Genomic DNA, 12,801 nt, shown 5'->3' with positions numbered 1-12,801 from the left:
CTACCAATCTGTCAATGAGTTATTACCTTACCTTTGGATATTCTAAACAAGAACTTAGGCTTAAAATTTATTTTTCATAATAACAAAAAATGTTGACCCATCACATATTTAAATAGATTAATTTCTAATCAAGTTGATGTATATTAACTCTTCAAACTCTCAATAAAAAATAACTAGCTCTATCACTGCCTTCTTGCAATCGCCCACTAAAGCATGATTATAACGCATAATGATTAGGAAAAAAAAACAATAATTGTTGTACTGAATACTAGGCATATATGTCCTATGAGCTAAAGAAAACTAAAAAAGACTAAAAAATAGTGTGCAACAAATAAAAAAAGTTAAATAGCCTAAATTGATTTTGCAAGGAAGAAACTAGATTCTGGTTATTTTTTGTTATTAGCAACCTTTTTTTAAAAAATTGACGGAATAACACTTCTAAAAAAAAATAGCGAAATAACACTGTTTGTATGTGTCATGCTTAGGAAAGTTGACATTTATAACTTATCGCTATTCAGAATAGCAACATAAAAAAATAAAAATTAAATGGAAAGAAGAGAGGAGAGAGAAAAAAAAAGAAAAAAAATGAAAATGACATAAAAAAGTCATTGAACCTCTGATTACGAAACTATTTATACCATTAAAAAGATCTCGATGAGACGAATCTAACGACACTAAAAAAGATCACAAACAGTGACCCGAGTTGGCTTCACTTGCCTCCTAAGATAAGTGAGTCAACTGACATCTTTGGTTGTCAAATGTATCCTATTATGATCATCGTTGGTGACCTTTATTGATGTTATTTGATTTGTCAAGTCGAGATATTTCTAATGATACTAATAGTTGAGTGTTAATTTTTTTCAAGCTATATTACTGCAATGTCTAAAGACTTTAATTTTCCAACTCATGTGGAATGTGGTTGAGTGTTAATTTTATGTGTGTATTATTTAATTTAATGGATAGAATAGTTTTTTCACCCGAAGATAAAACCATTTTTATTAATTAATTAACTAGAACCATTTTTTATTAATTTTTTTATTGTTCCCCTCTTTACATGTTGTCGTTCATGTGTGTGTGTATTATTTAATTTAATGGATAAATTAATTTTTCCACACGAGATAAAACCACTTCTTTTTAATTAATTAACAAAAACTAATTGAAGAGATAAATTATTATTACTTTCCTTACATTTTACTGTTCATGTTTGTGTATTATTTAATTTAATTTATAGATTCGTTTTTCCACATAAAGATAAAACCACTTCTTCTTAATTAATTAACAACTTTCCCCTCACATGTTAATATTCTTTGGAACAGTAATTATTTTTTCCTTTTCATATTTCAACATTAGTTTTATTGAAAATTTGACTTTGTTAATTATTTTGAGTTTTGTAATAGGATTATCATGTTCTCCAAAAAATATTTTGGCATTAAGTTGGTGTTTAGTTTTATAATCGTCTATTTTTTTATCATATTATTAAATACGAAATGGTCTATAATATTGTTAAAAAAATGGTTCCAAAAAAAAATATATTTATTATGGGCTTTATGAATTGTTTTTATTTACTTTCTATAAGTTTATTGTGATTTTAGAAAAATATATCAGTATTGAGTTGGTGCTCGATTTCTTGAGCATTTATTTTTATACCATATTATATAATAAAAATAATTCTAGAAAAAGCATAATTATTAAAAATTAGACTTCATGATTTATCTTGATTTATTATTTATAGGGTTATCGTGGTCTAAAAAAAATCTCGGTAGTGCTTGGTTTTGCTAGTGTATATTTTTTTATTATATAATTAAATAAAAAAATTTAAATGAACAAAAATTATTAAACTCAATGGAGTTTATGATCTAGGTCACGGGTTTAGAGTGTTAACCTAGGTTGACCCTGGTTAATCCAATGTGTCGCTATCTCAATATTTTTTTAGAAACAATGTCGTCTTGAAAATATTTTTAAAATTAAACTATGTTTTAAACAATCATCTAAGTTTTTTTTTAACCTACCAAGTTGATCAGATTACATTGTGGCAACTCCAATACAATTTAATTTGAAGCTCGAGTTCGGCAAGGAGTATGGTAGAGAAGTTTCAAATTTGACCCGTTGAGTTGGGTTTAATGACATTGTTAAATAATTTCCCTTGGCTCGAGCATTATTTATTTATGAGTAAGAAATTTGGTCCCGCTGCAGCATAATGCAGTTTATTGTTCCCTACTCACGTATCGTTGTTCACTAGAACAAATGAACAATGATCTATATTTTCTTTTTCTTTTCTTTAGTTTATTTTTTTTATTTTCAATTTCTTCTTTTAACACTTGGTTTAATGAGGATTGAACTTCATAATTTATTTTTATTTTTTATCGGGTTATCTCAATATCATAACCCAAGTCATGAGTTTGTTGGGTTAACCTAGTTAACTTGATTTTTTTCTGTTCTTTTTTTAATTGAATTTTTTTATGTGTCATCCTTTAATGTTTGGTTGATTGGAAGTTTAGGCTTCATTATTTATTTTAATTTATTTTTTCTGAGTTTATTTTGATTTTATAACTTAGGTCATGGATCTTATGGGTTAACCTAATTAACTCATGTTATTTTTTTATGCCTTTTTTTTAAAATTTTATCATTTAGTATTGGATTGATTGAGAAAAATGCTTTATAATTTTTTTCGATTTATTTTAGATGAGGTTATGCTAGTCTAATGACTTAGGTCACATGTTTGGTCAGTTAACTCAAGTTGACCCGGGTCTTTTTTTTTATCTTTTTAAAGTTGTTTTTTTTTTAATTTCATCATTCAATATTGGGTTGATTGAGGATTGTGATTTATAATTTGGTTTGATTTACTTTTTGTATGGTTATTTCAGTCTCATGATCTAGATCGCGGATTTAACAAGTTAACTTAGATTGACTAGAATCAATCCAATATATTATCATCTTATTATTAAAAAAGATATCTTCTTGAATATTTTTTAGTCAAACTATGTTTTTATCGGTTGTTCAAGTTTTTTTATATGTAAAGTTAGCTGGATCATATTAGATCAACCTTCACACTATTTAAAATTTTTTTCTACTAGAAAACATGTTAATAATACCTGAATATTTTTTTTATATTAAAAAATAATAATTTGACCAACAAAATAGTGCGAGTCAATAATCTAGTGTCAAACTAAAAGCATATCATCCAACCTATATTAAGATTTTTTTTAAAATGAAATTATCTCTCATGGTCTAGTTAGTTTGAGATTTGAACGTTGGAGATCAAGTAATATAACCTCTACAGCCACCCCTTCGACATGTGCTAAGATAATGTTTGGCATTGTGGTTGGAAAGTGTTTCTAAAAATTTTTGAATATTTTTTTCTTTAAATTAATATGTTTTTGATATTTTCAGATTATTTTGATGTGCTGATGTTAAAAATAATTTTTAAAAAATAAAAAAAAATATTATTTTAATGTGTTTTAAAATAAAAAACACTTTGAAAAGCAACCACTATCACACTCTCAAACACCCTTTAAATATTGGATATTAAGGCAGCGCGATAAGAAAAAATATTGTAGTCTATAATATATATAGAAAAATTAACTAACCTCCTAATTATTCTCAAAGGTCATAGGTCACGATATATAATAAAATCTCGTTTATTCACATATTTAGAGTCCATTCAATGCACTTGCTATATTGCAGCGAATTTAGTTGAGCACGTGCTCTTAAGAATTTTCTGGACGTCTTTTCTATCCCTTTCAAGCTTGGAGGGCATCCCTTGCCTAGTTGGCAATATTAGGTAATAGGTAATTTTGTCCCTGTCTTACATTGTGGAAATTTCTGACATTACCGTATTAATTTACTTGCTCTGAACTTTAGTTTATACCATACGAAGTTTTACTTTTTCTAGCTGTACAGACCCAAAATGGTTGACCCCAGCTAACACTGTGATAAATGCATGAATAAGAAATAATGGACTGCGAAGGGCAGATAAATATATGAGAGAGTTTTTTCAGCTCATTGTCATTTACCACCTCACACTCAGTGAAATACACACACACACATGGACACACCTCTTGATCAGGAGACCTAAATGCAGCAACTATTGGTTAAATATATATATTTATACTAAAAATACAACACCCTCTTGATTTCTTCTCGTAATTAATTTGGTTCCTGAAGTGAAGAAAAAAAATCTAAGAAAGTTTCCAGTCTTGTGGATTTAAAAGGGAAGGGAAGCATAATTCGTGGAATCTTTTATTTTCTTGCTTGTTAGCATGTCTCTCTCCTTTTGTTGGGTACTGTAATCAAGTGAGTTGAAATGGGAAGAGCTCCATGTTGCTCTAAAGTTGGTTTGCAAAGAGGTCCATGGACTACTAGAGAAGACACGCTGCTCATTAACTGTATCCAGGCGCATGGTGAAGGTCATTGGAGATCTTTGCCTAAGAAAGCTGGTAAGTTAAGTACTTCTCGATGTTTCTTATACAGTTACGTTTCTGATTTAGTGCGTGATGGGCAAATCTCACCCGCACACGTGTGGACGACTAGACTGTTTGAAAGTCGAGTTTCTGATTTTGTTGTTTGCATTTTCGTATGAATTAATGAAGGGCTACTTAGATGTGGCAAGAGTTGCAGGCTAAGATGGATGAACTACCTTCGGCCCGATATCAAGAGAGGGAACATCACTCCTGATGAGGATGACCTGATCATTCGGCTGCATTCTCTTCTTGGCAACCGTTGGTCTCTCATTGCAGGAAGGTTGCCAGGCCGGACTGACAATGAAATCAAGAACTATTGGAACTCTCACCTCAGCAAAAGAGTCAAGAACAACACAGCAGGAAACAAGTCCAAATGCTTGGGGCAACCAGCTGGAAAGAGAAGTGGCGCCAACTCCAACAAAAAAAGGAAAAGGAATCAAAGGGAGCTGGACAGTGAAGGCATCTGTAGTGAAAATGGAGAGACTGCTACGAAGATAAAGATTCATCTCCCAAAGGCAATAAGGGTTTCCCCATCCTCTGTCGCAAAGAATGTAGATGTTAATATTCAAAGCATGATCGGGTCATCATCTAGACATGCAAAGATTGGTGATCATGCTAATTGGGGCATCTCTGGTCTTAAAGTTGTTAGCAATGATGGAGAGGCATGGGCTTTCAATAGTGAAGAATTTGATGGTCTTGTTTATGACCATGATTCCTCGTGTCCAAATTCTTTTCCCAATGATATTATGCTAGATGATATCTTTGAGGAATACCAGGAACTCCTCAAGCCAGATGATCATGGTCAATTGGATTCCTTGGTGGATTCTCTTATTGCTTGATTATTCATGTAATAAAAGGATGTGCACTATTGCACACGCCTACCAGCTCCATTCATGATCTGCTGCCCCTTTTCACTCTCTATCTTTTTTAAACGAGTTGTCTTGCACACGGCAAAGCATGGCGCACTAAAGGTTATCTATCAACGATATTGACAATTTTAATTTGTGATGTCTTTACTATAAAGATTTTCATTTTTTTTCTTACGAAAGACAGGAGGCCACTTGTTTTTGTCAGAACTTTTGGGGAAACAAAAAGATATATAAAAAAAACAAACTTTAATCAAATGTAAACAAAATATGACACGAGAATATAAATATTGCAATCTAACTAGCGTGGCCTCGCTATATAATAAGACTTCTTAGGTTTAACTTTGGTCTCTTGTTTCTATTCACAAATTTACATCACATGGTTAATATTCTTCTTGGTCTTGTTCTAGATCTTCACAAACTGATTTCTAATGCCATCACATGCATGCATGCTTTCTTTTTGAAGTAAAAAATTGTAATAAAATAACTAAATATTGTCACAAAGTCAATTAACAAAGGCGTTCAGCAAATGAAAAGGGGCTTGTTATTTATTCTCACTAACTAGAAATTTAAATTTGTTGTCTCTTATGATAAGTACAGGTTGAATTTAGATTGGACTTTGGCTAAAAATCGTCGATAAGTGGGACCAATTGTTTCTCTATCTTATGCAAGCAAGGCAAGTCAAGCCCTAATTAATTTTTGCTATTTGAATTTTAGTTTAGCTTGTGCTCTAATTTGGACCTAAAATTCAAAGTAGTTTTCTGCATGATTGACATTTCAAACCTAACTTGGATTACAAAAAAATCAAGCCGAGCCAAGGTTAGGCACGTTCCAGTCTTGTTAGGCATTTCCCATTTGAATGAGCTCAACTTCGACTGGCTGGAGTTGATTAAAAAAATAAAAAATTGCAAGCTGTTGCCAGAGTTTTCTTCCAGGCCAGAACAAGATCTTGAAGAGCACAAGCTTAATACAATTAAGGATTACAGTCCAAGTTGCTAAACCACAAAAACCGTGGTATATTTATCTATTGTTCTACAGAGTTTGGAAAGGGAGAGGAGAGGTTTCTCTTATTGCAATTTTCAACCTCGTGAAATTAATTTCTTCTCATTTCAAGTCAAAACGGCTACAACATAGGCTTCTTGTCAGGAGCACTACCATTTATCCCAGCCTTCGAGAGGATGAGGTAAATAAAATCTCAGCATCTAATGGTGGCATGTATTCAACGTTCAAGAACGAATACAAAGAAAATGCACAGGTCATTTCGCTTTAAGATGGCGACAAGTCACCCCAGTGGGATCTTCGTGCCTGATGATGCAGTGCAGGTCCATGTCCCAGGAGGGAGAGGAGGTAGCTGCTTTGTGGCTTGTGAAATGGAATTGGGGGGGTTTTAGGATATTTAGGCGTTTTGTGATAAAGGGATCGACTTGGCCCAAACTATACTGGGGCTCTATTGGGCCGAATTGAAGGGAAATATTGACTTGGCCCAAGCTTACTAACACAATATATATCATATTTTTTAATGTTAAAAAAATTGACCTGACACATGCCAATGATCTAATGATAACTAAAATGTATCATATTTTGAAATTATGATTAAAAATATTTTATTAGAAAACATGTTATCAACACTTGGAAAATATTTTTTTCTTTAAAAAAATTGATCCGACCCGCAACGTAAACTAATGATCTAGTGGTTACTAAAACGTGATTAGATTTTGAAACAAGGATATCTAAGGATAAAAGATGATGATTTGATTTAGAAGTAATTAGATAGATGGCTTAAGTTATGCAGTAGGCCAAGTCAAATTTTTCCTGATATAAAAAAGAATGCTTAAACGATGATAATGTTTTTAAAAGAGTAAGAAAAATCAAGGATCTGGATTATTAATTTGAATGGGTTCAATAAACTCGGTTAATTTAATAATATGATTATAAAAAAAGCCAATGATAATAATAAAAAAAATTGACAATGACAAATAAAAAAAATATGAGCGTTTATCATTAATATTATAAAAAAATATTATCTAAATATTCTTAAAAGATTTTAATGATCCTATTTAATAACATGTTTTTTTTTTAACAAGAATAGGATAACCTTATAAGGAGAAAATGAAAAAAAAATTAAACTCAATTACCAAAAAATCAAATGTTGAAGGGCAAATTAAAAAAAATTATTTTTTTTAAATTTAATTCGAATCAACATATCAAATTCATGTCTTAGTCATGAGATTAAGATAACTTCATACAAAATAAATTGAATAAAACATTAGATGTCAACTTTTATGCAAACTAAATGATGCTAGAAAAAAAAATAAACTAAAAAAAAGCATGAAAACCCCAAATTAACTCGAGTTAACTCTATTAATCCACAACTCAGGACATAAGACTGGGATAACCCCATAAAAAAAAAAAGAAAAAAAACCACGAAACTCAAGGTTCAATAACCTAATATCGAATGATAAAATTAAAAAAAAATCAATTTTAAAAAATAACTTAAGAAAATATCAAAGTCAAATCGGGTTAATCTCTGAAACTTATGATCTGGGTCATGAAACTAAGATTATCCTAAAAAAGAAAAACATAAAAAGTCACCAAGCAAAACTTAAGTAAAACACTTTTAGTTCTTAAATAATATTTTATATCTATTAAAATATTAAATTACCCTTTAGTCAATTTAATTATAATTAAAAATTGATGATGAAAATTTGAAAAAGCCTTTGAACAATAGTTAAATATTTTTTTATTTTAAGGGTAATTTAGTAATTTTATTATACATATATTTTTAAAAGTGACAATTCAAAACAGCACCTAACTGCTAATTAAATAATTTTGTTTTTATAGATAGTTTAGTCATTTTATTATTCTTTAAGAATATGAAAAGGCTGTTATGATTCTAATCGATTGAATAATAACTAACAAATCCTGGAAAAAAAATTCATATTACTCTCTATAATAATTTCATTGATTTTTCATTTTAGAAAGCAAAAGCTTCATTAAACCATTTCAATCTAAATTGTTTAGTGTTTGCGTTCACAATGAAACACTGAGATTTTTAGGTTTTTGTTAATAATTCTTCTTATGTAAAACATGAAGCCACAATATATATATATATATATATATATATATATATATATATATAGATAGAAATGTATATGGATGAAGAAGTAAGGAAGTTTCATGGACATTTCACGTCACCACTTGTACTTAGTCAAACTCCATGTTGGAGGGAGGCATTTTCCTTCATATGCATGAAAGCGACTAAAATTCACTGTATGCCCACATTCTCACTCTCTTCTTCGTTTTCTCAATATCGAAGAGACGCAAATATGTTATCGGACAGCCAGGAATTGTCATTTTCAACGCTTGCAGTGCATGTGCTAGAGAGGGACATGCAACCCAACGGTGGGCCATGAACAAGTGCACGTCCAAATTCCCAAGAAAATTTTAAAGGTGTTACATTGCAAGGTCATTTTCATGAGATAGAAATATGGCATGTACCATTAGGGAAGGGAATCCCGAGGGGCTGGCACCATGATAAAAGAAACCACCACCCCCCTTCTTCTTCTTTTTTTATTTCTTTTCAGCTCCGATTCTGAGATTGGGACTTAGAGAATTCACTGTCAAATCCCTAGAAGATACTCCTTACCTTCTAATTCAAAAAACAAATCATCTGAAAAGGGAAAGAAACCTTGGCCCCGCATGCATGAAATCTTTCAACTTTGAAATGGGTGACTCCATAAAATTCTAGAAGCAAAGGTTTCTTTGATAACTGGTTTCAATGTTTACTGTGACGTGCCATGCATCTTATAAGGCTAGCTCTCCTCTTATCATGAGCAGAGGGTCTTAACTACGTGGCCTGTTTGGTCATCAAAGCCTGGCTTTTCAAGCTGCAAACATTTTGCATGGTTCTATGCCTCTAGATAACATCTTTGTGATATTCTGTCACACAAGGGAGGATGCTATATGTAATGATTTAACAGCAACAAAACGTAAATTTGTTAGCCAGGTTGAGGCAAGTTGAGAGCTGGACGGGAATTAGTAGAGGGATCGAGTCAAAATCCACCTCTGCCCCATTTCCCGTCTAATTACGTAAGAACAAGATTTTAAAGGGCAAGAAGAAGCAAGAATTTATTGGGTTGGACGAAATTACCACCCCTATTTGAATTACAACCCTTACGTGCATTTGTCCTTCTATATTATGTGTTCATCTCTGTGTGAATTGCGATATATATGGTGTCATGAATCAAGTGAAAGCTATATATTCTTTGTGCTCTCAAGTCTCATTTCCTTAAAAAGCATTGTTTCCCTCCGACCTCCAATCTCCTGGTGCCTGGTAGTAGGGTCCCATGCATCCACCATCACCTTGAAGATATTCTTCAAAAATGAACCACCACATGGAACAAACCGACCCCATGTTCTTATTGCCCACTTGTTCTTTCTCGTTTTTTCTCTTCTTTAATATTATCTAGCTTTAATTGAAACAATATCTGCTCGACCCATATATAATTAATCATTGTATAAGTATACCGGAGCCAATCTAAATATTTAGCATTAATGTTTATATATATCAAAATTAATTCATTAAAAAACTAACCAAAAAACGCTTCACTACAAAAGTGCTGCCTCTAAGAATCTCATATGATCTAACTACATATAATGTATCAAGCAGTATAACGTCCAAGCAATATTATCTATGACATATATGAAACTAATTAATTAACATACTCTAATTAAGCAGTGTACATTTTGTATTATATTTCTCTAGCTAGCTTTTCTCATCATTTACAGCTCTCTATATATATATATTTCCTGTTTCTTCTTCTTCTTCTCTGATCTCCCTCTGTCGATCCCTAATGATCTTGCATTTATTCTTTTCTATTCTTTTATTTGAATTGCTTTTTTGATGTATCATAATCTAATGCACTGGTGAGGGGGTCAAAAACTGCGTTTGACCCTCTAGAAACCATGATTTCTGAGGCAGTCCATAACCGAGCAGCTTCTGTTGAGTTGGATCCCAATTTGGATGTCGAGGCTTCGTTGCAATCCGAAAAGTACTTTCCAGTCACATTTACAAGTGTTGGATGTGTTGCTACATAGCATGTTGTAGCAGCAGCCTACAAATAGCAACCCATTAACAATTTAATTCTTTTCACTCAAAATCTATATATGATGTTCAAACTTGATATGTTCTTTAAGCTCAAACGATATAAGTTATATATGTTAGTTACCTGAGGAATAGTTTTCAAGAGCTTGGAAGTCAAGAAAAATGCTATATCTGCGTGTGGAAAAAGGATAGCATGTTAAATTCTTTAGAAGGGTAATTTTCTAAAAAGAAACGGAAGTAAGAATACTTGTTATAGTACCTGTGGCCATGCCTTCTCGTTCTCTTGTGAGTCTAGTTCTTACGACTCCTGGATGAACACAATTCACAGTCACGTTGGCCTCCATTTGCTGCATTAATTAATTGGAAAAATGCATAAAAGAATCAATTAATCGAAATGCAATACACATATATAAAAAGGAAAGCAACAAATATCACTTTTTTTCCCTGATCAACTTGGAAATTAAAACAGACTATTTAATTAGAATAATAAATGACAACCTTAAGTCTCTGTGCAACCTCCTTGGTGTGCAAGACGATAGCGAGCTTCGAGAGAGCATATGCACGTGTAGGATCGAAATCACTGTATATACATCGCGACACCAAAAAAAAAATCAATAAACTAAAGGTCAACCATGTGTATAGTTTATGATTATTGAATTTCTTATATATATGGAAAACAATAAGTTCATTAATTTTCCGTTCCGGTCATGAATAGTTAATAATTTTATTCAGTACTGCGCTATACCAATTTCGATATTTATAGTTAATTTTAGTGGGGGAAATTAGTTTTGTTCTCTTACCATAATTTGTTTCGGGATATTTCACAAAGATATCGGATCATGTCGCCGGAAAACCAGTTGTAAATACTCGATGAAACATTCACTATTCTGCCTTGTAATGAAGTTGTTTTTGCTGTTTCAATCATCTTCTTCAATAACAATTTTGTCAATAAAAAGTGACCTGAAAAGGATTCCATCCAAATTAAAGCCTAAATTTTAGTTCCTGTCATCATTAATATTAATATTAGTTTAGTATATAATTAATAATTACCTAGATAATTAGTAGCAAAGGTCATCTCTATCCCATCTTCAGAGATCGCAGGCTCGAGTGCAAACCTTCCAGCATTATTTCTGATTCCAAAATAAAGAAAGAAGATTAACCTAAGAAATTAAAAATTAATATTCGTTCTCTGTCTCATCAACCAAACAAATAAATGTTTATCTTCTTACATAAGGAGGTTGAGAGGCAGGTTCAAGGACTCAAACTCTGAAACAAAGTTCCGAACAGAATTGAGAGAGCTAAGATCTAGTCCCATAACTATTATGTCGGCATCAGGATTCTCCGATAAAATCCTTGCCTTGGCATCTTCTGCCCCTTTCAGGTTCCTAGCTGGCAGCACCAGCCTCGCACCTCTCTTCGCCAGCACACTTGCCGTCTCCGCTCCTATCCCTGATGTGGCACCTAAAAAAATAAGAACAAAAGTCTATTTCAGTATTCTGTACGCAAAATGTTAAGGTTTCAAGCCTCTCTTCTGTGATAAAAAAAATAATAATAAACTCACCGGTGATAATGGCAGTTATTGAATGCAGATCGCAGCAGTTTTCAGTTACTTGCTCGGCGGTGGACTTAGAGCCATAGCCACTTGCTCCGGCTGAGCCAACAAGGTACTTCAAAGTTTCAAACATTGCTAAAGTTTCTTTCTTTCTTTCTGTGTTTGCCCCCCTTTTCTTTTATCCCTATAAGGTATGGATATAGTGGTTTTTGTTGTGTAGTTCTGTTTCACTCGCCTCTATAACTAACTGATCAAAACGTTAGGTAAGGATGGAATCAAGAAGAAGAAGAAGCATAGGACGTACTCGCTTTGCTGTGGTTTCGTAGTTGAGAGAGACTGTACTTACAAAGAAGGGGTTTTTGTTTCTTTGTCAGATTTTGCAGCCTACGCCGCTTTGCATTTACTGAAGAAAGAGATATTGGTGTTATAGGTTGGTGATGTTGTGATAAAGGGAGATAATGAGAGAAGGTTTTTGATTTGTGTTGTGGTTATGGCCTAACCAGATCAAAGCAGATGATTGGAGGGGATTTTATAACGCTTGAGAGAGAAGAGGGGAGGAGGATTATGTGTTTGCCATTTGATTGATTGATTGATTGATGGTCTCCATGAATTTTAAATTTGCATGATTGGGAGAGTGATTGTTAATTATGGACCTAATCCAAAACTAATTCCAGTTTAATTAACTAGTTAGAGGTGCAATATCTTCTATTTTTAGATGTTTTTTTTAATGTATTGATTTAAAAAAAAATATTAGATTTATTTTTTAAAATAATTTTAATTTGTTAATATTAAAAAAAAATAAAAAATATATAAATTTAT

At 32.1% G+C, this 12,801-nt stretch overlaps 2 protein-coding genes across 2 annotated transcripts; one reads left to right on the top strand and one right to left on the bottom strand.

The window, feature by feature from the left end:
• The first annotated feature begins 4,022 nt into the window (after positions 1 to 4,022).
• LOC133701390 (transcription factor MYB4-like) lies at positions 4,023 to 5,357 on the top strand. The gene is made up of 2 exons (XM_062125293.1): positions 4,023 to 4,436; positions 4,590 to 5,357. The coding sequence occupies exons 1-2, from the start codon at positions 4,304 to 4,306 to the stop codon at positions 5,297 to 5,299; spliced, it is 843 nt and encodes a 280-aa protein (XP_061981277.1). The 5' UTR covers positions 4,023 to 4,303; the 3' UTR covers positions 5,300 to 5,357.
• Positions 5,358 to 9,930: 4,573 nt separating this feature from the next.
• On the bottom strand, positions 9,931 to 12,563 carry LOC133701171 (short-chain dehydrogenase TIC 32 B, chloroplastic-like). Its single transcript, XM_062124999.1, has 8 exons — positions 11,992 to 12,563; positions 11,660 to 11,891; positions 11,481 to 11,560; positions 11,231 to 11,390; positions 10,929 to 11,010; positions 10,690 to 10,777; positions 10,555 to 10,601; positions 9,931 to 10,440 (listed from the first exon to the last, which is right to left on the bottom strand). The coding sequence occupies exons 1-8, from the start codon at positions 12,113 to 12,115 to the stop codon at positions 10,210 to 10,212; spliced, it is 1,044 nt and encodes a 347-aa protein (XP_061980983.1). The 5' UTR covers positions 12,116 to 12,563; the 3' UTR covers positions 9,931 to 10,209.
• Between the last annotated feature and the right edge of the window lie 238 nt (positions 12,564 to 12,801).

The sequence above is a fragment of the Populus nigra genome, chromosome 8, assembly GCF_951802175.1.
Source record: "Populus nigra chromosome 8, ddPopNigr1.1, whole genome shotgun sequence".
Taxonomy (NCBI): Eukaryota; Viridiplantae; Streptophyta; class Magnoliopsida; order Malpighiales; family Salicaceae; genus Populus; species Populus nigra.
Note: the sequence above shows the minus strand (reverse complement) of the source record. Positions and strands in the feature narration are given on the sequence as shown.